The sequence below is a fragment of the Mustela nivalis genome (genome assembly GCF_964662115.1).
Source record: "Mustela nivalis genome assembly, chromosome: 10".
NCBI classification, from domain to species: Eukaryota; Metazoa; Chordata; class Mammalia; order Carnivora; family Mustelidae; genus Mustela; species Mustela nivalis.
Window position 1 is genome coordinate 13317460 of NC_139029.1, and position 25449 is coordinate 13342908.

The following is a 25449-nucleotide window of genomic DNA, read 5'->3' on the forward strand; positions in this document are numbered from 1 at the left end:
ATGCCACCTTCTCAGAGGGGACTTCCTTGCTCGCCTTGCCTTCCAGCCACCCTGATCCCCAAGGCTCTCTGTTTTGTATGACTTTACAGCCTCTGCCATTTCACCGTGCTGCTCTCACTGTCTGAGATCAGACGTATGTTTGTTTCCTGTTGGACTGACAATCTCCCCAGCTAGCATATCAGCTCCTGGAAAGCAGTTTACTACTTTTCCCACAATAAAGAGGTTTGTTTGTTTGTTTTTTTAATTTTAGGTTAGGTATCAAATCAAATGGTGTGTGCATTTTTAAAGCGGAACTTAAAATGGCAGCCAAATAGGGGCTTGATTAACTAAACACAAAATTCAGAAATTAGATATTCATTTCTTTGAATAGATCTACTCCAAGGGGGTCAATTTGACCTCAATTTCCTTTCCTCTAACTATCCTTTCAGGATACTTCTGGGTCATGCTTCTGCAGCTGGAGATATTAGACGGAATACGTACAGGCTTGGGAACAGTCCATTTTACCCCAGAGATCTTATCACGAGGTCTGGGTCTCCCTGAACTTTGCAGATACATACACTTTTATTCCTTCCATCATCCTGAAGAAGGGAAATGGGCCCAGAATCCCGGACAGCTTCCTGGGATGTCAGAGTAGGACCTTTTCAAAGGACAGACATGCTTCTTGAGGAGGCCTGAGAACCATGCCTCCCAGCTGCTAGGCAGCAGCGCCAGCTTTTGCAACAGCAGTCATGGTGAGATTCTGGGTTTTTATAACTGTGAGGAGTTTCATTCTTTCTCAACGACCATGGCCAGCTTCAATAGTCAGTGGTAGCTCCCTCCGACCCAGCTTGCTAATAAAAGTTTCTCCCGTTTATAGGATGTGCACCAAGCAGTAAACCAGGTAGTTCATACCCATTTCTTGCCAGGTGGTGTGTCTGTTTTGCAGATAAAGGAACCGAAATTAGATGAGGTTAGCTCTCTCGCACAGGGTCACACATTCATTCGGGAAGCAGAAGAGTCAAGATTCTAATTCAGCTCTGTATGATTCCAGAGCCCCTCAGCTCTGGCCACTATGTCTAATTGTTCCTTTGGTTTATGGTTCTCTTTCTGTTTTATAGTTCAGTTTGCAGCCAAACTTTAAACGCATTAGAGTCAGGAAGATTTTAACAATCAAAGGAATTGCATGTGTGTGTGTGTGTGTGTGTGTGTGTGTGTATGTGTGTTTGGTTGCCTGCATTCTAAGGCCCCGGCAGTGCCATTTTCTACCACCCACAGATTAGAACTGTCTGAAAAACTTGGAGATGAAGAGAACCAGAGAGTTCGGAGACCACGCCATCGTCTTTATCTGAAAATGTGGGCTTTTGGTTGTGATGGCAGAGGGAACCTAGTTCTCTTTCAGGACCTTCTAGAAGCTTTTCCTGATGCCACTGCTCCTCCCCTGAAGTTCTGGACAAAACTATCTAGCACCCCGTGTCTGGCACCAGGGAGATGACCTCTGAATGAAGTGTTCCATTCAGCCTTGACGGCTGCCTGTCCAGATGCGAGAGCTGTCTTGTCATCACAATGCTGTGTCTTGGGTCCCCAACAAAGGAGTCTGAGTCTTCTAGCACAGGGATTCTTACTCATTTACTTCCTGCATTTATCCATTTATTCAAAGCCCATTTGTGGGGCCTCTCCAGCCACATATATAGAGTCTCAGCATAGAGAGGCCCACAGCCTAGTGGAGAGAGGCAGATAGTGAATCTGTATATTTAATAGCGAAAAATTGAAAATGTATGAGCAAAACTATGTATCAATAGGGATACATTTCCAAAAATATTATGTTTAATCAGGCATACAAGTCACAGGATGATATATTTACTTTGGTATCATTTACATAAAGTTAAAAATGCTAAGCAATCCTGTGTACTGTGTGATATAAACCTAGGTCTGATGAACCCCAGGTTTATGAGAATGGCTACCTCAAGGAGATAGGGAGGGGTGACTGCTGGGGAGGGACATCTATGGGTCTTCAGTTGTATGTGTGACATTTCATTTCTCATGGCAGCAGTATTAGGCATGCTAATATACACATACACGTTTGTTATCAGTATTTCTTAATTTTAAGATTTTATTTATTTGAGAGGGAGAGAGAGAGAAAGAGAGAGCATGAGCAGGGAGCTCAACGTGGGACTCGATCCCAGGACCCTGGGATCATGAGCTGAGCCAAAGGCAGATGCTTAAGTGACTGAGCCACCTATCATTAATACCTCATTTTAAATTAATACCTCATTTTAAAAGGCAAGTTTTATTTATTTTTAATTTTTTATTAACATATAATATATTACACACACAATGTATATATATACACGATGGTGTGTATATATATATACACGCTGGAATACTATGCAGACATCAAAAAAAAACCCACGAAATCTTGCCATTTGCAATGACATGAATGGAGCTAGAGAGTATTCTTCTTTATCCATTCATCTGTTGATGGACATGTAGGTTCTTTCCATAGTTTGGCTATTGCTGCTATAAACATTTGGGTGCACATGCCCCTTGTATCTTTAGGGTAAATACTCAGTAGTGCGATTGCTGGGTCATAGGGTAGCTCTCTTTTCAACTTTTTAAGGAACTTCCATACTGTTTTCCAGAGTGGTTGCACCAGCTTGCATCCCCACCAACAGAGTAGGAGGGTTCCCCTTTCTCCGCATCGTTGCCAGCATCTGTTGTTTCCTGACTTGTTAATTTAAGCCATTCTGACTGGTGTGAGGTGGTATCTCATTGTGATTTTAACTTGTATTTCCCTGATGCCGAGTGATGGGGAGCACTTTTTCATGTGTCTGTTGGCCATCTGGATGTCTTCTTTGCAGAAATGTCTGTTCATGTCCTCTGCCCATTTCTTGATTGGATTATTTGTTCTTTGTTCTTTGGGTGTTGAGTTTGATAAGTTTTTTATAGATTTTGGATACTAGCCCTTTATCTGTTATGTCATTTGCAAATATCTTCTCTCATTCTGCCAGTTGTCTTTGGTTTTGTTGACTGTTTCAAAAGGCAGGCTTTAAAGATATACTCACATATGTGTATATAATCTCATCTTGAATTTTTATTTAAAAGTGCATTATGTTTGTCAGACAGGAAGGGTGGGAGGAAATATTAGGTTAAACCACATGAAAATTGTCACTTCTGTAGGTTAGAAATGCCCAGCTATCAGCAATCTCATACGTTCAAGCTGTTAAGCACATACATAACTACAATCACTACCTCTGATAGTGGGATTATGGATGATTTTTTTTCCGTCTGCTATTCTTTAATGTCAACATATTCTCCCATGAACATGCTGTATTTTTCGTATCTGAAACATTGCCACGTGTACTGTTTGAGAGACAAGAGAGAAAGCTTTCTGCTGCCCCCTTGTGTGCCCTCTGGCACAGGGCTCCTCGTCCCTTCACCGGCTGGGTTGCTGTGGCCTCAGGAGACAGTCCTTGTGCAGATGCTGATGGCATAGGTAAGTTACGCAGGGTAACTTTAACAACAGACTCCGTGGGCAGTTAGGATCTCTAGCACAGAGACACCAGACAAAGAAATTGTCATAGAGCTGTAAAGAAATCTGCCCGTCAAGGACCAGCAAAGTTATTGAATGAGTATGAGCATCTAAAATCTAGCCCAGGGACAGAGACCCCCCCCCCATTCCCTTACCCCATGACCTTCAAGGGCCATGGATAAAATGGAGAAGTCAAGCAAGGGCCACACAAAACCGAAAACTGATGTTTTTCGTTCCCCATGAGAGCCGTGAATGTTCTATTTAGTTGCTAGAAAAAAGAATGCTGTATAATATTAACTACCTCTTTTACATAGATAAATAATTTAGTATATATATTTAAGTATATTGTTGTATATAGCATAGGGTCATTTAAGGGAAAGCGCAGAGATTGGGCAGTGAGGAGGTAGGACAAAAGAGAGGTAAGGGAGACAGAGAGAAGGAAACCAGTATTTACGGACTTAGGTCACTACCCTGTCAGGGTCGTGATCTTGATGTCTCAAGACAACTCCGAGAGGAATCCGTGGCTGCCCACTTTTTCCAGGTGAGAAAACTGGAGCTTGGAAAGATAACACTGCTGTTCGCATGGGTTTCAGCAGAAATGGAATTTGGGTTTATTTCAATCCAACCACTCCCAAACTCTTTCCCTTTTGGTCTACCATATGCTAAGTGGGTGAGGCAAAGGGGCGCTGGAAGTCCTGAGAAAGAGGATAAGGTCCGGGAGGGGGAGCAGGACGGACAGAAGGAGGCACCGGAACGACCAACACTGAAAGCAGGAGCCACAAATGGAAAAACAGACAAGGGAGTGACAAATCTCTCCCCCAAGACCCCTCCATTCCCTGTTTGCGTGTACACATACACACACACACACAACAACAACAACATAAAATAAAAGATGCAGAAACGAAGAATGACGGAGAGAAAAGAAATTTGAAGAATAGATTTTGCTATTCCAGTGAAAATAATGTAATGTAATTATATGCATCACACACAATTACACTGCCTTTATTAAAAAAAAAAAAAAAAAGAAAACTTATAAAGATAAGGTCTCTTTCACTCTTCCCTCCGATCAGGCTGGCATTTATCTTTCCAGACCATTTTTTTCCATATGTTTCTGTCCATATATAGACCTGCAGAAAACATAACTCTTCTGTTTTGTTTTATGTTATTTTCGTGTTGTAGGTAAAGTCTACTTGGAATGCATTGTTCTGCCTTGTGGTTTTTCATTCAACCACAGGTCCAGGAGAGCTGTGTATGTGAATTCTAGACCACCCTCATTTCCCTCCCCCTCATCCTTTTGAACTGTTGCAAAGCATTTAATAAATGGCTGCTTTCTAATTTAAGAAGCCATTTTCCTATGGATGGATATTTACATTGTTTCTAATTATTGGCTTTTACGTACCATTGTGCCTTAAAGCCATGTGGGTATAACTCCCGGTCCATGGCCCAAGACTTGTTTTAGAATGGGTAATGAGATGTGGCCTCTCTGGGTCATCAGACATTTAAAATGCTACCAGGGACTGCCCCATTGTCCTTCAAAGGGTCCAGACTATTTTACCTCCAAAATGCAGTGCATGAGAGTTCACATACCCTCTATGGTGGGTTCTGACAGGTCCTAGAGTTGCATTTCTTCACTAAAATTCTGCCAATCACACTTAAAAAAAAAACAAAAACTAATTTGCAGGTAGTTCCCGCCCCCCATCCATGGTTTGCTTTCCACAATTTCAGTTACCTGCGATCAACCCCAGTCCAGAAGCAGATGATCTCCCTGGTGATGTTAATGGATTGTCAGAAGTTCAATAGTAGCCTTAGGCTACATCATATGTCTGGTCATTTCACCTTCACCTCACCACGTCTCCTCACACGGGCATCTTATCATCTCACATCATCACAAGAAAGGTGAATACAAGATATTTTGATAAAGAGAGAGAAGCCACATTCACATAAATTAAAAAAAAAAGATTTTATTTATTTGTGAGAGAGAGCACAAGAGCAGCAGAGGGAGAGGGAGAAGCAGACTCCCAGCTGAGTAGGGGCCCGATGAGGGGCTCGATCCCAGGACCCTGAGATCATGACCTGAGCCGAAGGTAGGCGCTTAACTGACTGAGCCACCCAGGTGCCCCTCTTAGAACTTTTATTACAGTATTTTGTTGTGAATTGTTCTATGGCATTAAACATTATTATTGCTAATCTCCTTCTGTGCCTAATTTATAAATTAAACTTTACCATACGTTTGTGTGTATAGGGACAAACACAGTATATACACAGAGCTCGGTACTTTCTGCGGTTTCAGGCACTTGCGGGGGGGTGGGTGTCTTAGAATGTGTCCCCTGCACATAAGGGGCGACTCCTGTACTACATGCCACCAAGTGAGGTTTCATGAGTCTTTGAATGAACTCTGATGAAGCTTGTAGAGCATTCATTCAGCACACAAGTACTCCTTCCTTTCGGCCTTTCGATAGAACATATAAGCATTATTCCTTCCCACTCAAAGGGAGATGTCACCTAACACAGCTCTTTGCTGAGGGACAAGCAACTAGCTCCTTCAACAGCCTAGGCATTGGGCACCTGGGTGGCTTAGTGGGTTAAGCCTCTGCCTTCTGCTAAGGCCATGATCCCAGGGTCCTGGGGTTGAACCCCAAGTTGGGCTCTCTGCTCAACAGGGAACCTGCTTCTTCCTCTCTCTTTCTGCCTACTTGTGATCTCTCTCTGTCAAATAAATAAATAAAATCTTTAAAAAAAGAGTTAAAAAGATATTCTAGGCATGGGCCAAAAGGCCGTGGGCCTCTGGAAGAAAAGAATTTTATGAGAAGGACAAGTGTTTGCATTTCTGTCACTATTTGCTCATGTTCTGGCTTTCCATATGTTTTGTGAAGACAGGCCTTCCTCTTCTGGTTTCTGAAGTTTGCAATGCCAGACTTTGCCTTGCCCCCATGAGCTTTCCACCACAGAGACATGTTTCAAGCAACTCTGTTAAGCTAGTGAGCCTGGGGCTTTATGTTTCTATTAATGTCTACAACTCTCCCTCCCATTTCTACAACAGCATGGCCATTTGACAGAATAGTAAACTGAGGTTCAGAAGTTAAATCACTCACCTAAGGTGAACTCAGGATGGAGATCTAGGTCTATCAGGCTCTAAACCGTTATGATCTGCTTTAACACAGAAAAACTTTAAGTTTAATTATTTATTTATTTGACAGACAGAGATCACAAGCAAGCAAAGAGGCAGGCTGGGTTGGGGTGGGGGAGCGGGCTCCCTGCTGAGCAGACAGCCCGATGCCGGGCTCCATCCCAGGACCCTGGGATCATGACCTGAGCCGAAGGCAGAGGTTTTAACCCACTGAGCCACCCAGGCGCCCCAACAGAAAAACTCAAATAGAAAATCAGACAACAGTGATATGTGATAACAGAGGTGGTAGAAAGACCGTATTAACAATGAATGTGGGGGAAAGAGAGCTAATAATGAAATAATTTATGTGTTATATAGAGTTTTGTGCAGTTTGTGAAAAGTTATGTGTGTAGTATAATACAGTGGTTAAGAGTATAATATAGTCCTGGGACACCCAGCTGACCAAGTCAGTAGAGTGTGGGACTCTTGATGTTGGAGTTGTGAGTTCAAGCCTCATGGTAGGTGTGAGGCCTACTTAAAAAAAAAAAAAAAAAAGGCATATTGTCTGGAGTGAAATGGTCTGGCTTTGTGACTTTGGGCAAGTTACTTAACCCCTCTGTGCCTCAGACAGTACCTATTTCATTGAGTTGTTGAAATAACTAAATAAGACAGTATTTGTAGAGCAATGAGAGCAGTGCCAGGCACACGGTAACCCCACAGAAGTCTGTTATTACTGTCCTTACTGTTGTATTTGGTCTTTGCTGTTACTACTGCTGTTTTACAGATGAGCAAAAGGAACCTGGGAGGTGGAGTAACCAACCCAAGCTTGTGGCATCTGCTGGTGATAGACCCAGCCCCGAACCTGGGTCTCTGCCTTCCTATCCAGGGGTTTGCACTCCCAGCACTTCCTGTCCCCTCCCCCCACCTTACTAAACACAGCAGAGGGGGTCATCTAAGACCTTGGAATGTCTGTGCAAGAAAAGGTGGGTCCAGGCACAATTCACACTCTTTCTTCCTGAGAACAAAAGAAGGATCTGTAGTGGAAGAATTTCAGGAACTTCAGTGAAGCCCGTGAAACATTCCAAGACAAGTCAGTCCAGTTCCCTTCTAGGTGCTTTTACTAGCATGTGACTCTATCTTTCCAATCGCCCTCACTTCGCCTCCATCCTAGACCCAGCATCATGTCCTTGACCCAGAATCACATCACTGTCATCTGTCTTTGGAGCCTCCCATGTGAGATCCCCCCTACTCATTCACCTCATCAAAGTCGAAGACTTATTTCTAGATATACACCTGATTGTGTCTGTCCCCAAGATGGCCCCGCCAGGGCTCTAAGGACTTAGGCTGAGTCCCTTCGTATCCTCTATGGAGATTGCGCTGGAGTTGGGCTTTCCTTCCGCTTCCTGCTCAAGCCCTCATAATTCTGTCAGATGGTACTTCCTTCAGTTCTCAAAACTGAGCAACTGTCCCCTCCCTCTGAGCTCTTTCAGTCTGCCCACGTCCCTCTCACCCTTTCAGCTTTCAGCCTGGCACTCAGTTCTTCCCAGAACCCTTTCTGCATCTTTCACTCCACTTTTTTCCCCCCAAGGCATCTATACCTCTGCCTTGATAGCATTTCTTATGCAGTATTATAATTTGCTGTCTCCTTGTCTATATGTCCCACTGGAACCTGGGCTTCCTGAGGGCAATCCCCCTATGTCTTTGGTTCGGAGTTACGCTGGCCATCCAGCACAGGGCCTGAGATGAGAGTTACTGGTGGGAGATAAATACGGATGCTGGTTGAAACTGAGTGTGCAGATGCTGCTTTTGGCCATGACCCAAGAGGACCTTGTAAGTAGAGTGAGAGATAATTATTATGGGCGGAAACATTAGGAACATTCCCAGGGATGGTGAGATTAGAGGGCCATGAAGAGAAGGCAGTAGCAGGACTATGGGAAGGGCAGGAATTAAGAAAAGGGGCTGAGACGAGGGAGGAGAGGGTGTTAAGGTAACCAAACGGGGAGGCTATTAGACCAAGGTGGCTGTAATGCCTTGTAACTACAGAAGCGAACCAAAACCTAAGCCAGACTCAATGCACTCAAATCCCAGAAACTGAAACTTAAGAACCAAGCACAGTCAAGTAGGTTTTCCCAAATAAGTCAACGGCTCATGCTACAACCATCAGATAATTTCCTGGCTTAGCTTCCTGTCTTCTCTATAAAATCCTCTCCCCTAGCTACTGTTGGAGGACCGACCCCAGCCACCTTTGGTTTGGCACTGCTCCGTTCCTATGATGTATGCCCAAGATAAACCCTCGAAAATGTTGATGTGCCTCAGTCTGCCTTTTAACAACGGGATTATTGCAGGAAACAGGGGGTTACCTGTCAGTGGGGTTAGGTTCCAGAGTAGGTGGGTGTGAGTTAGAGTAATGTGCAACGATCCTGGTTTACCCAGGACTGTCTCGGTTTTAAAACCACAAGCGCTGCGTCCCAGGAAACCCTGAATTCGAGGCAAACCTAGGTGTGTCACCCTAGACTGAAATCTAGATTCCCGGAGTTGTCAGAAGTTCTGGACAAGGGCAACCTCTCCCTTTATGAGGATGGTGGAGAGGGAAGGATTAAAGAAACAAAGCGTATGGGTTTTGGAACCAGGGCAAAGCTCTGCTTCTTTGCTGTGGGATCTTCCGGAAATTCCTTAACCTGTCAGATCCCATTTCCCGTAATATGGGGATAATTAAACACGACTGAGCCATGAGAACGGGCCTATCCCAAATGTAGGCTCAGAAGTAGAGTTAAAAGTTTTTAGTTTCCTTTCTTTCCTTACTTTGGTCGCCGCTCTGGCCTCCGACTTTTCAATCCTTCTCTTTCTCCCCTTGACCTTCCCCTTCCCCTGCCTCCTTCTCAGCAGCCACCTGCTCCTCACTCGGAGCACCACCCACCGCCGGGGGGAAGAGCCGAGCCAACAAAGCTCGCCGCCCCTCTGGCTCTCACAGGCGAGCTCTCTATGGTGCCTGCCCACAGAGCCACGCGGAGGGGGCGGGGCACATCACGTGACCCGGGAGCCCGGCTCCCGCGCAGGCGCGGTGGCCGCGTTGCCGTCGCCGGGCTCCGTCGCCCGCGCCGCTTCGTCTTTTTGGCACCTGAGACGGCCGCCGGGCGGTCCTGCGGCTTTTCGTCTTGCAGCTGCGGGCCGCGCGTCGCGGCCATGTCCCGAAAGCAAGCGGCCAAGGGCCGGCCGGGAAGCGGCAGCCGGAAAGCCGAGGCCGAGCGCAAGCGCGACGAGCGGGCGGCGCGCCGGGCCCTGGCCAAAGAGCGGCGGAACCGGCCGGAGTCCGGCGGCGGCGGCGGCTGCGAGGAGGAGTTCGTCAGCTTCGCCAACCAGCTGCAGGCCCTGGGGCTGAAGCTGCGGGAGGTGCCGGGGGACGGGTGAGGCGGGCCCGGGAGCGCGGGAGGCGGCGCCGGGGGACGCGCGGGGCTTGGCGACCGTCGCCCGCTCGCGTCCGCTCATTCATTCCGGAGGCGCCGAGCGCCACCGCTTCCCAGTGCGGGACGGGGGGTGGGGGTGGATCCCTCCCCTCGGGACGCTCGAGTAATCTCAAATTGACCTCGTGGTGGCAGAGGCCGCGAGGAAACTGTGAAGTGGTCCCCAGAGACAGCAGTGGAGCCGGTCTCCTTTAGATAGGTGCCCAGGAAGGCCTCTCTGAAAGGTGACATTTAAGCCGAGACCTGGAGGAATGAGTTGGAGCTGGTCCCTCGAAGAGCAGGACAGCACGTAGGGCAGTCAGAGCGACGCCGAGACCGGGAGAAAGAGGCGAAGCTCCGCTTGGTATTACCAACACGCGGCCCTTCTCGAGTTCTTACTGTTGGGCGCTGCGCTCCTTTTACGCTTAGCACGTTAGGTCTTTGAGGGCCTGCTGTTGACTGACCTGAAAGGTAACTTCTCCAGTTCTGACTTCTGCGCGCCCGAGTTTCTCCTCTGATGCTTAACTCCAGCTTGCTTGGGGCTCAGACTGGAATCTAGGGCGAGCTCTTTTAGGGAACACGAGCTAAATAAGTGGGATGGGAGGGAGAAAATGGGGAAAGGGAAGGGGATATGGATCCAGAAGCATGGATGACCGCGGGAAAAAGAAGAGGGCGGGGGGAGAACAGTTGGCATCCTCATTGCAGGGGTAGGTCAGAGGGAGTCTGGTTGCCAGGGTGGGTCACTCTGGAAGAGACAATATTAATAATAGCCTGGCTGCTGCTGTTCTTCCCTGCATTTAAGGGCTCAGAAAGGGCAGAGGGGAGAACAAGATGAAGTTCAAGACCATATAGAATTGCCTTACTTACTAAGCATGGAAAAGAGGGAAGAAAGTGGTTTTGTTTTTTAATTTCACATCACACTGTACCTTATTGATCCAGACAGTGTATCAACTGGCACTAATTGATATTTCCCATCTTTTCCTGCATATGTTCAGTGCTTGAACACTTGGCTTTAGAGCTTGGTTGCATTTTACTCACCATCATCTAGCGTAGTGCCTAGTACATAGAGGGCATGCAGTGCATTTTTGTTGTACGAATGAATGATAAAAATGTCACAGAGGCCAACTGCACCCTCAGGAGGGGCTCGCAAAGGGACGTTTTCTTAGTGGAGTCACTGCCATTAAAGACTTGCTTTGCTGTGTCTTGCTTTTAGCCTAGTACTTTGATTTCATCAAATATAGTTTATTAACTATTCTGGGCCTTACTTATCCTAATCAGACTTACAAGCACAGGACACTGCTGTATAAACTAAAATACTTTACAGTTGAGTATTTTACACTGGGAAGGAGGTGAGGCTCTTCCTTGCAAATGATTGGATTGGTTGTGTCTGTTATACTGGACATGGTATTCTCAATGTCAGGGTGCCGGGGAAACTGAAGTACTCAGCAGAAGGTTGCTTCTGAGCAGGAATTGCAGCACAGGGAACTGTAAAATCCTGAGGGAGCTCTCACAATGTGATGGAAAACTTTGGGGGTACTACCTCTCCTCTGCTCTGCCCCCAAGAGAACATAATTTAGTTAATTCAGCACAGGCTGGTTGAGCAAGAGCTGGGAATCCATTGATGACTAAGATACTTAAGGAGTTCACATCTAGTAAGAGATAAATGAAAAAGGGAGCTTTTGACCTAGGGATTCCTTTACACTCCTGAAAATTACTGAGAACTCCAAAGAGCTTTTGTTTATGTGGATTATAGCTATCAATATTTACTGTATTTGAAAGGAAAGCAAAAATTAGAAACACAAGACTCCACAAACACAAATTCCATTAACTGTCAGAATGATAACCTATGTATCATGTAAGCTCTGGAAATCTCCACTCTACACTTGAGAGAGAGTAAGAGTGCAAAAGATAAGTGACATCTTAGTTTTGAACTCAGGAATACCCCGAAAGGGTCTCAGAGCTACCTTCCTCTCTCCCAAACTGGGCCCCACTTTGAGGATGGATGATACAAATAATTACAGTTTGGTATGTTTTTAACAGTGGCCGATTATAGTACTATTGAGAAGAGGTGGCCAGCACTCCCTGAAGCGATCAGGGAGGCCTTCTCATTTATTCATCCAATGTTCAGTGAGCTTACACCACACCAGCTGCCTCTCAGGGGAGGTCATACTCTGACTGGGTCATTCCCATACCAATGGGAATATGCCAAGAGAACATTCCAGGCTGAGGAGTAATATAATACATGTAAAGGCACAGGAGCGCTTTATTTTTTAGAGAGATAGGAGTTGCTTCGGATGCAGGAGTATCAGGGTAGAAGGGTAGAACACTGGCAGGGAGGCTGCGGAGGCCAGAGGAATGTTCATGTCTCTCCCTTCCGGGGTCACTGTTCTTGAGACAATGTTAGTTAAAATGATAATGACAACTCCTTCTGTGTGTTCCATGAGGCTCACCACTTTTGGTTCACACATTCTTCCCACGGGGACCATGAGATGGGCTGTGGTTCAGCCTTCTAGTGTTGTGGTGCTTTTGAATATAACGACAACAGGCTTTATCACTGTGCAGTGAATGGGGTTCCCTGTGTATGTGATGGCTTAGTAGGTATCATCAGATTCTTTATTAATATTTATTGAGTACTCTTGGTGAAATATAATGAAGTTATGATAACAGAAGTTGACAGCCTCCACTCTTCGGTCTTTCCATTCTGGTCTGATGTCCATATTGAGTAGCCTGACCTAGCATCTCACTGTGGAGGCATATTCACTGTAGGCGGTATGGTACTTAGAGCATCCTGGCACCTCTGGGCACCTGCTGTCCTCTAATGTAGCCTTTACGTGAGATGAGTCAATTTAGCCTAGATTAATCTCGGAGCTACTTACGAGGTTTGTCATGCATCATGGGCCGCCTTTGTATTTGTCATGTCTGGAGGGAGGGCCAACATAAATTAGATTCCGTTTCAAAACAAAGAAATATTTTAACCTTGGTGTTGTCCTTAAAAACGTGATTGGCATAGTGTGAAAAGAATGTCTGATTGGATTAGGCAGTACAATATTAGCATCTCTGAACCGTATCTAGTTGCATCTTACTAAATCTTGGCCTCAACTTCCTAACTAATTAGTAGTGTTCTACAATGAAAACGTTAAAGAATCACTAATTTTAATCATTTATCTCTCCTAAGCAAGTTATTTTTTTAATTTTTGTTTTGCTTTTGGAATCTTAGGATTCCAGTGATGGAAGGGTATTGCCACATCACCTTGTTACCTGCATCCCGTGGACAGCTGCTCTGCATCTCGCTCACTGGTTTTCAACCTTGCTGGCACACTTAGGGAGCTTTGGCAAAAATACAGTGTCTGGGCCTCCTGTAGATCAACTATACCAGAATCTCAGGCAGTGGGACTTGGTTATTGAGAACCTTTAAAATATCCACAGGTGATTCTAATATGCAGCTGTAATTGCAAACCAGGGAGCTAGAGTCTAGAGTTTAGGCTAGTGTTTCTCAAACTTTAGAATTTGACAGAACCATTTCGAGGAGCTAGGTTCTTGGGTTTAACCTCAGAAGGTTTGAGTCAGTAGGCCTGGGGTGAAGCCTGAGAGTTTTCATTGCAAATAAGTTTTCAAGTAGTTAGGGAATCACACTTTGAGAATCAGTGATCCAGACCAGTGCTGGTCCGATAGAAATAAAACAGGAGCCAATATGTAATCTAAAATTTTTCCGTTAGCTACATTAAAAAAATAAAAAGAAACAGGTGAAACTAATTTTAATATATGTCACTGTATGTCATAATATTGATATGTTAAAATATTATTGTTTTGACAGAGACAATATAAACATTTTTTTTAAACATCTTTTTTTTTTTTTTTTAAAGCTTCTATTTATTAATTTGACAGAGAGAAATCACAAGTAGATGGAGAGGCAGCCAGAGAGAGAGAGAGATAGGGAAGCAGGCTCCCTGCTGAGCAGAGAGCCCGACGTGGGACTCGATCCCAGGACCCTGAGATCATGACCTGAGCCGAAGGCAGCGGCTTAACCCACTGAGCCACCCAGGCGCCCCGACAATATAAACATTTTTAATGAGATATTTGATGTCTTAAAATACTATTCAAAATCCAGTATCTTATCCTGAAAACACGCTGCAGTTTCAGTTAACTACATTTCATGTGCTCAGTAGTCACACGTAGCTGTTGGCTACCATTGTGTAGAGCACATATGTAGACACCGAGGATTGCCAGTAGACAGAAATTTACAAGATCCTTAGTTTATGACTTGTTTCCATAGAGCTAAAATTTCCTTTCATTTGCCTGAATCTGTGTCTCTAGAGGTCCCGTGTTTTAGTTTTATTGTATAGATAACAGCGTGCCTTTCACCATGACACACAGTTCGAAGTAGATCTTGTGTCCTGCCAAGCCCGCTGTAGGCGAAGCTGTAGTTCATGTTCTTCATCTTCTGTGGTTTAAAGCCACTTCCCATAGGAACATGTCTCTGAAAATGTGGTAACTTAGAATCCTATCTAGTACTCGAGCTGTGGTCTGAGCTCCCAGAGGACAAGCCCTGTCTCTCCCCTGCCCCCACCCTGCCCTTTCTGCACATTTACTACTATGATTGCAGCCTCAGAGGCCATTAGTTAGTTCTTTTGGCGGCTGTTAAAGTATTGTCTCCTCCTGAACTATCACTGGGCACCCAGAACTCTTACATATCACTTATGTAATTGCTTTTTTTTTGTGAACTCAAATGCAAGATCTTACATAGAACCTGGTAGTGCAGTGGTTCTCACCGGGAGATGATTCTGATGCTCCCCCAGGGAATGTTTGGTGATGTCTGGAGACAGTTTTGGTTGTTCCAGCTGACAGGGAGGCAGTGGAGGTGCCGCTGGCATCCAGTGGGTAGAGGCCCAGGATGCTTGTCAACATCCTGAGGTGCAGTGCACAGCCCCCACAACAGTGAGTCATCCCCAGAGGGCAGTAGTGTGGAGAAGCCCTGCCCTAGTGTATGGGGCTCAGGTGTGGGCTCAGGAAACGGGATCTCCTAGAGGGCCTTGGGGCACTGGTCACCTTGTGCTCTAGCTGGACTCCCCGAGGCCGCCCACTATGCTAAGCGTGTGGTGTTTGAATGTTCAGTTTTCCTGTATCACTCTCTTGTAACTCTGTCAGAAAAGAAAGTGATTTGTCTATCCTGATTTTTCATTTTCATTACTTATTTTTAGTAAGCTCAAGGAGAGTTTGGTAAATAGAGACACATATCTTAAAATACTTTCAGCAGTTACTTCTAATTCCACTGTGTAGGGATAACTACAGGTAACCTTTTGGTGCCTGGGTTTGAATCCTGGGGCCACCATCTACTGGTTTTGTGACCGTGGGTAAGTTACCCGAGGGAGGTAGTAATAGAACCTGTTCCATAGAGTCGTGAGGACTAAACACATCTAGTACACATAAAGTGTTCAGAACAGTCTGTGGCAAATCGTAAGAGCTATGGAAGCGATGGTTTCAGTGTTTGCATACACTTGTGTGTGTTTTATGTGTGTATAAATAGTGTGCAGATGGACATGGTCAAGCTCACACAGTGTACATAGTTTTATCCCTGTTTTTTGGCTTGTATAGAGAACATTTGCCCATGTTACTGAAAGTTCTTAGAAAGCATGTTACTTTCTGCTGAATACCATGAATTTAATGTAAAATAACTAAATACATAATTTTGTGCTAAATCACACCTCTTTTTTTTTTTTTTAAAGATTTTATTTATTTTTTAGGGTGCCTGGGTGGCTCAGTGGGTTAAGCCTCTGCCTTTGGCTTGGGTCATCATCTCAAGGTCCTGGGATCAAACCCCGCATCGGGCTCTGCTCAGCAGGGAGCCTGCTTCAGCGCCCCCCAACACCCCCAACCTCTCTGCCTGCCTCTGCCTCTCTGCCTATTTATGATCTCTGTCTATCAAATAAATAAAATCTTTAAAAAAATTCATTCATTCATTCATTTATTTATTTAATTTAGAGGGAGAGTGAGAGGGCATATGTGCCGACAAGCAGACTCTGTGCTGAGCACAGACCCAACGCGGCGCTTGATCCCATGACCCGGAGATCATCACCTCAGGCAACATCAAGAGTGTGAGCCATCCAGGCACCCTCAAAAGTAGACTGACTAGTGGTGGCAGGTACTAAGGGTTTAAAGAAGTTTGAGAGAAAAGCTTAAAGTTGAGAACATCTTATCTATTAGGTTACTTTTTTTTCTCGTGGGTGAAAAAAGATGGCTGTTTTATTTTAGTAAAAGACACCTCAGTGTAGTATGCACAAATGCTATATTCCAGTTGAATCTTACCCCAAATTGATGCATAATTTTTTGGTTTCTAGTTTATAGTTTATAGAACGTGCATTCTTTAAATTTTCTCCTCCGCCTTCACAAATAAATAAAGTATATGTCTTTATATGCTTGAAGAGATTCCTGCCTTCTCCATAACTTTCTGTTGAAAACTCATTTTTCTGAGTTGGAAACAAAAACCTCTTTCTGCTGCACATTTAGGTCTGAAATTATGGAAGTAATGATTTATTTTTTGTGATGAGTTTACTCTTCATTTGAAAGAGCGGACAGTTTGGTGTGAAACTGGGCAACTATTGGGCTTCCCAATGGCTTATTGCCTTAGTTTTAAGGATACTAGTTGGTGTTTGTCTTGTTTTGGTTTCCGTGTGTCTGGGCTCTGTATTCGTGATACAATTTGAAATTTTAGAAGCCTTTGAGGAGTTTCCAAGTAAAGATAGCTCTTAAAGTTTATTATCAGCATTTTAATTTTTGAGAAACAAAAAATGGTGTTTAAAGTTTCCATCTGGCAGGAGTAACAGTGGCTTTGTGGCTCCCTGGGCGGGAGGAGAGGAGCCCAGGAGGGAGAGTGTCATTGCACAGTACCGCTCTGTGTCGCCCGCGGGCTTTCTTTCTCCTGGTCTTCTCCACTATGTTTATAGGACCCAAATAGGATGTAGAGTTCAATTGCTTGTATCAGGAGCTTGACAAATTGCTGTCTTTTGGATACTCTTTGTTAGATGAATGATGGTAGCTGGGCAGCTGTAGCGGAGCTCGTTTCAGAAAAGAGGTGGTAGATAGGATTTATTACTTGGAAAGGGCCTCTGGGAATCACAGTCCTTAGGTGTGGAATGGCCTGTAATGTCTGGACCCTGTCTTCAGGCGGTTACTGTATCACCACCTGCATGAATCGAAGCAGCTGAGACTGGGGAAGTTCATTGACTTTTCTGAGTCAGCTAGCTGCTAAGTGGGGAATGAGGTCCAGTTTGTAGCCTCTCAAGAAGATGATGTGGTTGAATGCCTGCCCTAGTGCTCTCCCCACAGTATTTGGGAAGAATCCTGGACTGTCAGCATTTTTTTTTTTAATCTCTGATTCCCATCAGTGGCCTAGTGCAAAGCGTCGTCATTTCAAATGAACTAAGTTCATTTAAGAGGTCTTGACCAACATTTTTGTTTTGATAGCAATTGCCTGTTCAGAGCACTTGGTGATCAGTTGGAGGGACACTCACGAAATCATCTCAAGCACCGACAAGAGACAGTGGATTACATGATAAAGCAGCGGGAAGATTTTGAACCCTTTGTAGAAGATGACATTCCTTTTGAGAAACATGGTAGGTTCCCTGTGGGACACTGGATCCTCTAGGAGTAATGCATTGGGTAATTAAATCCATCAGCATTCAGGGGTTTCATTTCATAAATGATGGCATTCATTTATTCAAAAAATATTGGTCTGCCTTCTAATAGGCAGCATGCTAGGCAGTTGGGAATCAATAGGTTAAGGTATCTGTACCCTTAATAAAAGTGATGCTGTTAATTAACCTGAAAGCTATTTAGAACTTCTTATTCAGTGGGAGGGGAATCAAAGAAGCCTATAAAATGTATACAGACTGATCTTCATTTTGAAAGGTACAGAAACACACACATACACACTAGGAAAAGTGGCTAAGTCCTAACATATTATGGTTGGTAATTCTTGGTTCTGCTTATTTTTCAGAAACCATTTCCTTTCAACAACTTGGAGGTATAATAACACCAATTTATAGGGGTTTTGATAAGGATTAAATTAGATAATATAATTAAAATAAGTTCTTAATAAATGCCAGCCGTCTAGGTGTGGTGGGACTATGACAACTTTAAATGTTCTTCTGCATATTTTTCTGATTTTCAAAATGACCACATACTGCTTTTTTTTTCTCTGCTGAGCAGAGAGATGGATGCGGGGCTTGATCATGACCCGAGCTGAAGGCAGTGGCTCAACCCACTGAGCCATCCAGGCACCCACGTATTGCTTTTATAATCAGAAAAAGCAGTAGTCATTTCAATTTCTCACCAGAAACCCAAACACAACCACTTTTCTTTGAGGCAAGTCAGTGATTTAAATTAGCTCAGATCTAGTAAGAAAGTACATATGAGCTTCCCCCTGCCTTTTATTTAAAAGATTTTTACTTATTTATTTTAGGGAGAGAGAGAGAGAGAAAAAAAAAAAAAGAGTGTGCACAGGGGAGGCGCAGAGGGAGAGGGAGAAGCAGAGTCCCTGGGGAGCGCAGAACCTGACACGGGGCTTGATCCCAGGACCCCGAGATCATGACCTGAGCTGAAATCAGGAGTCTGATGCTTAATTGACTAAGCTACCCAGGAGCCCTAGTACATTTGAGCTTTTAAACTTTAAGGTTCGGGGTACCTGGATGGCTCTGTCGGTTAAGCATCTTCCTTCAACTCAGGTTATGGTTTCAGGGTCATGAGATAGTGCTCTGTCCTGCATTAGGCACCCTGCTCAGGGGGGTGTCTCCTTCTCCCTCTGTTTCTCCCCCATTTGTGCTCGCTCTCTCCCTCTCAAATAAATAAATAAAATCTTAAAAAAAAACTTTAAGGATCTACTAAACAAGGTGTTGATATATTTGTATTTTACAACTAACATTATCATCACAGGGCTCACATAATACCCTTACTAGGAAAGAGACAGGATTGTTCTGTGTTTTAGAGAACTAATTGTGGATGCCATGTCAGGAATGGATGGAGAAAGACTGAGCAGGAGGATGAGTTAGAAGCCTGTCCACACTGGCCAGATGAAACAATAAGACAGGCTCCACCAGCTACTTGGGGGTAATCAGTAGAATTCAAGCTAGGACACAGTTTGGTATCATAATTGACAGGCCTCTTTGGAGGTGGGGAGGAGGAGGAGACAAAAGTGGTTTGGAACGTTCTGGAGAATGGCTGGGTAGTTGTATCCTTATATCCTTCATCGAGAGAGAGGGCAGCAGGAGGAAGACCTTTGGCAGGGAAACTATCCCTGACTGCAAAGCCTTTTTCATTGCTACCCAGGAAAGGACTCATTCATTAGGCACCAGCAACAAAGGGGCCCAGCAGCAAACCACCCCCTCCATGAGTAGTTTGTGTTAGTCACTGAGTTCTAATGGTTCCTTTCTCTGGCTCAATTTCTGTCTGGCAGATAACAGGTTACCAGATGGTCAGCTGTTGACAAGTGTGGGTCTACAGGGCAAGTTTTGCAGTTTAGTGCTATATAAAATGAATGGGGTCATTCGTCCAAGTAAAATATCATTTTGGATGGAGAGAGTTTTCACTTTGACTGGAAACACTGTAATATCCCCTGTGGATATCTGCAGTGGAGTCACGTGGTAGATTTGGGGTGCGCCAGGACAGGGGACTCCAGCCTGCAGCCAGCAGCATGATGTGATGATCCCTGTCGATGCACAATGGGAGTCTGTGTTGTTGAAATGCCACTGGGTCTGCCTGATGGCTGGTTGGTGCTCTGTGAGAATTTGAGCATCAGAGGTGTGAGAGGTGGCTCTGGCTGCCATAGCGGAAAGAAAGGACCCTGAGAAGTCTGCACATTCCATTCGAGTGTCACCAGAAGGCTGGACTTGCGCCATGTATCACTCTTCTGGTTAATGTGGTTTTAACGCCTGCCTGCCTGCCTTTTTACACCGTGAGATTCCTGGGGACAAGGACTGTGGTTGTTCCGCAAAGTGGCCCTGCCTGGCGCGTGGTAGGCACTCGGAAGACGTTTGTTAAGTGAATAAATAAATGGCTCACTTAGCTCTTTGGGGCCTGGTTACCCTGGAGGATGGCTGTGTTGTTTACGATCGTTCTTTCCTTTAGACTCTGGCTCTCTGGCTGCACAGAGACCTGAATCTGCTCAGTGCCTTCTCCCCCTCTTATGCCCAGTCATTTATTAAGGCTTGTCACTTCTACCTCCGTGTCTTTTTCTTTCACCTCTTCTCCCTCATAAAATCAAGCCTCGGGGCCATTTGCTTAGACTTCTTCAATACTTTCTGGACCGATTCCATTGCCTCTTGACCCCTTGAGTTTGTCTTCCACATTGCCGCCAGAGTAGTGAGCTAAATGCACATACATCTAAGACTGCTTTTCCCCATCAAAAACCTGTTGGCTGCTCCCCACGGACCTGAGGATAAAGTCTAAACTCTTCAGCTCTTGTTACTTCTCTACCCTCGTCTCTTGCTGTTTCCCGCTCTGTCTTCTGTTCCCCGCCCCCCCGGCTCTCGGCAGTCCCAAGTTCGCGCCATACTGTACAGCGCACAAGCTCATCCTCTCTCTCTCTCGCCTCTGCTTGGAACGTCATCCGTTCCTCTTCTGTCTGTCTCCTGCTCGCCCTTTAGGAGTCAGTGCAGTTGTCTGCTGAGAAGCTTGTCTGATACACCTTACCTCCCCTCCCACTACCAGACTGCGTTGTGGTCCTGACCTGGAGTCAGCCAGACGGCAGGGTTTGGGGGCACAGTCTCTCATAAGACTTCCCTCTCTTCTTTCTTTCTTTCTTTCTTTTTTTTTTTTTTTTTAGATTTTTAAAAATGTATTTGACAGAGAGAGAGATAGAGCAGGAACACAAGCAGAGGGAGTGGGAGGAGCAGGAAGCCCAATGCGGGGCTCAGTCCCAGGACCCTGGGATCATGACCTGAGACGAAGGCAGACGCTTAACGACTGAGCCACCCACATGCCCGACTTCCCTATTCTGATACCAGCTGCAAATTGGGGGTTTCCCAGAACCAGGTTCAGGTTCAATAATTGGTTAGAAGGACTCAGAACTCACTGACGGTGGTTATACTCACAGTTACAATTTTTTACAAGGAAAGGATATGGATCAAAATTAGCCAAGGCCTAGAGTCAGGGAGGGTTACACAATCACAGAATACTGTCAGCCAGGGAGCCCCCTGACTTCCACATTTACTGGGGCCTCATTACGTAGCTATTACTGATTGACTGCCTAGGTGGTTGCTCTCAGTATCCAGCTCCCAGTCCCCCAGGTCTTCCTACTGTCATGTGGCCAGAGAGGCCCACCACGAGTCACCTCATTAGTATAAACTCAAGTGGGGCCAAGGGGCCCATCATCCTTTCACGTGGGAAATTTTAAGGGTTTAGAGGTTATTACCTAGGAGTCAGGGACAAAGGCCAGACCTCTCTGGGTGAGGCCAAGTTCCTTACTGTACATCTTTTCCCTGCGACACTTACGCATCACGATGCCTGTTTTCTTGTTGTTTGTCCCCCACTGGTTGTAGACTCCTTGAGCTCAGACTGTGACCAGCTGTGTAATGGCGTGGTCAAGAGCCAGGGCTTGGAGTCAGGCTGCCTGGGATGCGGTCTCTGCTCTGCTATGTACTGGCTCTGTGACCTTGGGCTCAGTTACAAACTGCTCTACCTGGAGGATGGTATGCACGATGCTGTCTCTTTCAGAGAGTTTTGAGGATTAAAAGTAATAATCCGGAAGTGAGTAGAGCCGTGCTTAACACCTAATCACACTCATTAATGCAAACTGAAGGTTACTCTGGTGGTTGTTCGTTTCCAGTCCTACAGAGTTAAGCATACAGGAAACAGTAAGTAATTAATGAGGGAAGAAATGACTCCTTTCTTTATGAATGATCGGTACTCTTCCAAGTAGCAGACGACATACTGTGCAACCAACTGGATTCCTGGTTCTGACAGAGCTTATGGATTTCTCAGAGGGATCCCTCTGTTTCATACTATTTGGAACTAAGCAAGTACCAAAGCATGTTTGCACTTGGATTTTTCCATTCCAAAGAGTTCATTTTCCTCTCTCTCCTGTTTTGTGCAGTGGCCAGTTTGGCAAAGCCTGGAACCTTTGCTGGCAATGATGCAATCGTAGCCTTTGCAAGAAATCATCAGTTGAATGTGGTGATTCATCAACTTAATGCCCCTTTGTGGCAGGTAGGTCACCTACTGGGGGACTTGTGTTAAGCTCTTACTTATAAATTAGCATTGGGGGTGTCCAGAGATGGTGATACTGAACTGTACGGGTCACTTGGACTGCTGGCCTAACCACAGACAGGAAGCTGCCAGTGGCTTTGAATTAAACCCCGTGTTATGTACATAGGGAGTCTGAAGTATAAGGCACAGACCTTTAGAAGGTTAACAGTATTACTCAGCAAGGTGCTGGGGTTGCAGGAGGACACTTGTGTGAGTACTGGGTGTCCTATGCCAGTGTTGAGTCACTGAATTGTACATCTGAATCTGATACACTGTTTACTAACTTGACTTTAAATTTACAACTTAAAAAATATGTATTATTTAGCAGTCAGTTAACCGGGTAATTTGAGGGCCGACAGCCTAATATGGAAATACTTTAGATTACGTTGTAGAAAATAGTAAAGTGGGAATCCAGAGGATTTGGGCCTACAAATTCCGGTTGGAGGTATGCCTAACCCACGTTATGTTTTGTTTTTTTATGTGGAGGGAGACAAAAACAAAATGCCCGCAGTAAGTGTTGCTAAAAAGTGTGATCCGAACAGCAAGATAAATTTCATGGCCTAGGATGTCAAGCTCGATTCTGTGCTCTGCCCAGCCACACAGAATGGTTTTAGTGGTTTTTCTATGGCAAATAAGATTTTAACAACACGTACTCGGTGTGTTCCCCTGGCCCCTTTCATGAAGTACTTGTCCATTCATCTGTTTTCGCCTTTCATTACCTTTGGTATCCTAAATTAACCTCATCTCCTCCAAACAGTCCATCAAACTAAATGTTCTGGAGTATGGAAAGCCACAGGTCAGGGGGAAAGTGTCTGTAGGCTACCATCCCCTTACTCTTCATACTTGCATGCTTGCTTTCCCATTGTGGCTCTGCTCCTAAAAACTGTGCATAGGATTTCTATTCTCTCTTCTTCCATTCACTTCCCCATTTCTTTCTCTCTCTTTTTTTTAAAGATTTTATTTATTTATTTGACAGAGATCACAAGTAGGCAGAGAGGCAGGCAGAGAGAGAGGAGGAAGCAGGCTCCCTGCTGAGCAGAGAGCCCGATGCGGGGCTCGATCCCAGAACCCTGAGATCATGACCCCCCTGAGATCATGACCCGAGCCGAAGGCAGAGGCTTAACCCACTGAGCCACCCAGGTGTCTCTCACTTCCCCATTTCTAAGCTGTTTTTTTTAAATTAGCTAAAACATGTTAATCATAGAAAATTTTGAAAATTCAGAAAAGCCCATAAAAGGATGTAAAAATCACCCAGAGTGTCATATTACGCAGAGATTATTACTGTTAACATGTTGGTGTGTATCCGTGGCATTCATGTGCACTGTTTGCTGAACCTGGAAAAGAGACACATCGCAGTGGTCTCATACCTGTTTGAAGCCCATCTGCGCACCCGGAGATGCGTCTGTGTGCACGTGTACACACTTCTTACCCATTTCTCTGATTATTTTTATAAAGGCAATGATGACCTTTTTTCCCCTCTTTTTTTTTTTTTTTTAAAGATTTTATTTGTTTATTTGACAGACAGAGATCACAAGTAGGCAGAGAGGCAGGCAGAGAGAGAGAGAGAGAGGGAAGCAGGCTCCCTGCTGAGCAGAGAGCCCAAGTAGGCAGAGCGAGAGGGAGAAGTGGACTCCCCACCAAGCAGGGAGACTGATGCGGGATCATGACCTGAGCCAAAGGCAGCTGCTTAACCGACCTGAGCCACCCAGGCTCCCCTAACTATTTATTTTAAGTTTTATTTTTATTATCTAGGTAGTTGTGGAAGGTGATTCTGCATAGTTAGAATTTTTTTCCAAATATATTTCTGTAGTGTTCTTTTTCATGGATTGTTAAATACTGAAAGTGTTTGTTTTGGTTTTTTGTTTTGTTTTTTTGAAAGTATATGTTTTCAAAATAAGTATAATTGCTGTATAATGGAACTGTGCACTGGATCTCCTCCATCTTCCCACTCCCCTTTGAAGCACCTTATAAAACTTTTTAAAAATTTATTTATTTGACAGAGAGAGAGAGATCACAAGTAGGCAGAGAGGCAGGTAGGGGTGGGAGTGAGGAAGCAGGCTCCCTGCTAAGCAGAGAGCCCAATGCGGGGCTCGATCCCAGGACCCTGAGATCACGACCTATGCCAAAGGCAGAGGCTTAACGTACTGAGCCACTCAGGTGCCCCGGATCTTATAAAATTTAAGAAGCAAGTTATAAAATTTAAGTAGCAACTGCATTGGTTGCTACTGTCTGGGGTAAGAGCTCTTGCATGAATAATGAGTAGACTTTACTCACAATATGGAGACCCTGAAACCTGCATTTTTTCCCTCGTTACAAGTGGAGTATGTGCTTCTGTGAGCAGTGTAGACATGTGTAGCATAGAAAGTGGAAGTCCTCTGTAATCTCTTTCCCCCTGAAGATCACAGTTAACGATTTGGTGACTATTCCAGTTATTTTCTCCTATTCATACTGTGTGTATATTACTGTTACTTAAATGTGTATGTGTCGTTCAAAGGTTCTAATCAACTAGTTTCCTTTTCCATTACTCTTCCTGGAGATTTAATTTATAATTGCTATAACCCCTCCCAAGAGAGATAAATGGTACTCGCTTTGTTATATGTCAAAATCAGACTGTCTGTATTTTGAGACCTAAGTATTCCGCCTGGAGGAAATTTCCATGGTTCTGATCTCTAGACTTGTGCGGTTCCGGCTTTTGTTGTGTTTTAGACCATGGATACTGTTTGAATTAATGGCAGAATCTTACTACCTATGACTTTCAGTAAAAACAAGAAGAGGTGCTGATGTTTTGGTGTTTAACAAAGAAACAGGTACGGGCCTTTTTAAGGGACAGATTCAGAATTACTTCAGAGTTTCTGTGGAAGTGGTGGTTTCTTGGGGACGTACCCAGCCTGACCCTTAGGGCTTCTGTACAGCACAACTTCAGGGAACACCATTCTTTTCGGGCTGCGCTCCATGGGTACCATTCGCATGGAGTGCCTTGGAACAGTGCCTTCATCATTGGGCCAAGTAGTACTGCTTGACTGTATCACGTTTTGTTTTGAATTTGGTATAAGTGGGAGATTTTTGAATTTGTTCTTGTTAATTTCTTAGTATGCAGTTGATGGAAAATGCTATTTTTGTTTTAACAGTGGGTGGATTTACTGTGAGTGTCAGGTCCC

General features: G+C 44.7%; 1 protein-coding gene and 1 long non-coding RNA gene across 9 annotated transcripts in view; one reads left to right on the forward strand and one right to left on the reverse strand.

Annotated features, from left to right (window-relative positions):
* Window positions 1–223: 223 nt before the first annotated feature.
* Window positions 224–9581, reverse strand: LOC309841507. The gene is made up of 2 exons (XR_014299155.1): window positions 9417–9581; window positions 224–914 (listed from the first exon to the last, which is right to left on the reverse strand). It is a non-coding gene; the product is annotated as an uncharacterized lncRNA (long non-coding RNA).
* A 59-nt stretch (window positions 9582–9640) lies between these two features.
* OTUD3 (OTU deubiquitinase 3) overlaps window positions 9641–25449 on the forward strand; it is a 29933-nt gene continuing 14124 nt past the window's right edge. For 2 of the 8 annotated variants that reach the window (XM_082684474.1, XM_082684476.1), the window contains exons 1-3: window positions 9647–10018; window positions 17516–17664; window positions 22140–22252. In XM_082684474.1, coding sequence (XP_082540600.1) covers window positions 9798–10018; window positions 17516–17664; window positions 22140–22252 — 483 coding nt within the window. In that variant the 5' untranslated portion in view covers window positions 9647–9797. Of the gene's footprint in view, window positions 10019–10172; window positions 10526–17515; window positions 17665–22139; window positions 22253–25449 lie in introns of those variants that run through there. The other 6 variants (XM_082684481.1, XM_082684475.1, XM_082684478.1 and 3 more) reach the window with 6 other exon arrangements.